The sequence below is a fragment of the Octopus bimaculoides genome, chromosome 11 (assembly GCF_001194135.2).
Source record: "Octopus bimaculoides isolate UCB-OBI-ISO-001 chromosome 11, ASM119413v2, whole genome shotgun sequence".
Taxonomy (NCBI): Eukaryota; Metazoa; Mollusca; class Cephalopoda; order Octopoda; family Octopodidae; genus Octopus; species Octopus bimaculoides.
Window position 1 is genome coordinate 80812604 of NC_068991.1, and position 3065 is coordinate 80815668.

Sequence of the window (3065 nt, forward strand, 5' to 3'; positions counted from 1 at the left end):
TGGGTTTAAACTTTTTCTGGTTTACTATAAAGAAAAAAGTAGACGAGAAGGAATAGAGAATAAAAAATACAACAGTGGAGTCTGTCAGGGGGAGAAGAAAAATAAAAGTAAAAGAAAAAGAAAGCGAAAGAGAATTAATAAATTTATGTCTACCAATATAGAAATTTCTTTCTCGTGCTTCTTTTGGAGTTCACGGACTTCTGTTTGTAATCGGTCAATCTGGAAATCAGAAATATGTATTTTTAGATTGGTTTCAGGAAGGGCACCCAGCTGTAGAAACCCTGCCAAATCAGGCTGGAACCTGGTAGAGCCCTGCAGCTTGCCAGTTCCAGTCAAACCATCCAACTCCTGCCAACAATGGAAAGTGGATGCTAAATGACGACAATGATGATGATGATACATATAAAGGGTAAAGACCTCCTTCGGTGATGACTGACCATGGGATTGCACCTAGAAAGTTTCCCTCCAAGGCACAAGTCCGGGCAAGGTTGTTTATGGAAGACAAGCAGTCGCCCATGCATACCAGCCTCCACTTTCCACGCCACTGATGTTATCCAAGAGAAAGGCAAAGGTTGATACAGCTGGGCACCAGTAACATCGCTACTCATTTCTACAGCTGACTAAACTGGAGCAACAAGAACACAACACACAGCCTGGACTGGGAATCGAACTCACTACTTTGTGATTGTGAGACCGACACTCTAACCACTGAGCCATGTACCTTCACAAACATATACATATATATATATATATATAACAGAGGAATTCAGAACTGGATGCCCATGGGAACTACTATGTGCTGATGATCTTGCTCTTATTGCTGAATCTGAAGCAGAATTGGAGAAGAAATTCCAGGTTTGGAAGCAAAACCTGGAATCAAAGGGCCTAAAAGTTAACTTAGCAAAGACTAAAGTTGTTGTTAGCAAGAAAGCAGATAAGACTCAAATTCCGTCAAGTAAATGTCGCAGCTTAGTATGTAGGAAAGGAGTGAGAAGTAATTCTATTTGCTGCACTAAGTGTAAACTATAGACACATAAGAGATGCAGTGGAATTGCAGGTAAGTTAACAGATAAGGTTGCTTTTATGTGTAGCTGAAGCACAGGACCAATAAGCACTTGGGACTTAGACTCTCTCAAATGCCCAGGAGGCTCTCTTGAGGTAGTAGATAGTTTCTGCTATTTAGGTGACCATATTAGTAACGGGGGTGGATGCTCTGAAGGAGTTGTTTCTAGAATAAGAATAGGATGGAGGAAGTTGAGAGAACTACTACCTCTGTTGGTAACAAAAGATCTATCTCTCTCAGAGTGAAAGGTAGATGATTGTGTGAGAATGGCTATATTACATGGTAGTGAGACATGGGCTCTGAATGCAGAGGACATGCATAGACTGGATAGAAATGAAGGTAGCATGCTCCATTGGATTTGCAACATCAGTGTGCATGACTGACAAAGCACAACTGTATTGAGAGAAAAGTTACGCATGAGAGGGATTAAATGTGGCATGCAGGAGAGGAGAACGTGTTGGTTTGGGCATGCAATGCATACGAGTGAAGACAGCTGTACACAGAAGTGCCTATCACTGAAAGTGGATGGAAACCCAGGAAGACATGGGATGAAGTGGTGAGGACTGATCTTAGGATGTTGCAGCTCACAGAGGAAATGGCAATGGACCAAGATATTTGGTAATATGAGAAGACCTGCCCACATCAGTGAAACTGAGTGCTAGAAGCATTGTGTCCAACCCACATCTAACAGCAAATTTTTCGCACTCCCTACCCCAAGAAACCGAACTACATCTCTTCTTCAAAACTGCAGCTTCCTCTTCCTCACATTTCCTCTTCATAAACTATGATTGTCTTCCAATCCTCTTTTCTACCTTCGCTACCCTGCTCACTTGATACTTTCTCCTACCCCATTTTTATACCCAGGTTTGTGCCAGTCACTGCAATCCCCGCTCCCTAATTGTGCTTCTTGGCAACACCTGACAGCATATATTATGACCTTTGTACCTCTCTCTTCCTTACTCTACCATCATATCTATGTTCGATCCTTATTACTTGTGACTATACCCTGGCACTTCACCACAATCTCTCTCCTGCTCTCTCTTGCACTTTTGCTGTTTCACACTCTCTCTCTCTCTCTCTCTCTCTCTCTCTCTCTCTCTCTCTCTTTCTTTTGCTCTTCCCTCTGGCTAGGTAGCCATGTATCTCCTCCACAGCAGCACACCTATTTCTGCCCTCGTTCTTGATCACTCTCTCTCATTCTCTTGCTTTTCCCCCTGACTAGGTAACCAAGTATCTCCTTCACATCAATACACCTGTTGCTCTCCTCTTTCTTGTACCGCTCTCACCCATTGGGATTTACACCATTGGCTACTCTTAAATCACAAGCAGTTTTAATAATCATAGATTCTTGCTTCAAGAAGCCTGATACAAGTACACGGCTAGTACTTTATTTTATTGACCTCAGAAAGATGAAAGAATGTGTGCGATTTAAAGTCAGACTGAAAAGGATTGGAATTAAATATCATAAAGCATTTTTGTCCAACACTCTACCAATTCTGTTCACTGATACTCTACCAATTCCCTCTCCTCTGTACCCATCCAATATTCTACCCATCCAATTTGTGACCACTCTATTACTAAGTTATTCACTTCTCTAACAACTTATCACAACTAGAAATCTGTCCCTCTCACCTTCCCCTTCATCATCCCTACCACATACCTAGAGTTATTGTTCACTCTTCTTTTCTCTCTCAGTTAAGGGGGCCACTTTAGGTCATTAGTCTTGCAAATTACATGACAATAATTCCTAGTACACTCTATAAAGTGGTTGGGAAGGGCATCAAGCCATAGAAACCATTCCAAAGCAAACATTGAAGCATAACACAGTTCTTTGACTCATCAGGTCTCAGCAAACCATCCAACACCCATTCAAACTTGGAAGACAAGCATTTAATGATGATGAGGAGGACAAATAATGGCAATTATAATGATGATGATGAGGAGGAGGAGGAGGAGGAGGAGGACAAATAATGACAATTATAATGATGATGATGATGATGAC

At 41.6% G+C, this 3065-nt stretch overlaps 1 protein-coding gene across 2 annotated transcripts in view; it reads right to left on the minus strand.

Moving 5' to 3' along the window:
* LOC106877904 (basal body-orientation factor 1) overlaps positions 1 to 3065 on the minus strand; it is a 37405-nt gene that overhangs the window by 24665 nt on the left and 9675 nt on the right. For both annotated transcript variants that reach the window (XM_014926955.2, XM_014926954.2), the window contains exon 4: positions 154 to 219. In XM_014926955.2, the coding sequence (XP_014782441.1) occupies positions 154 to 219 (66 nt within the window). The remainder of the gene's footprint in view (positions 1 to 153; positions 220 to 3065) is intronic.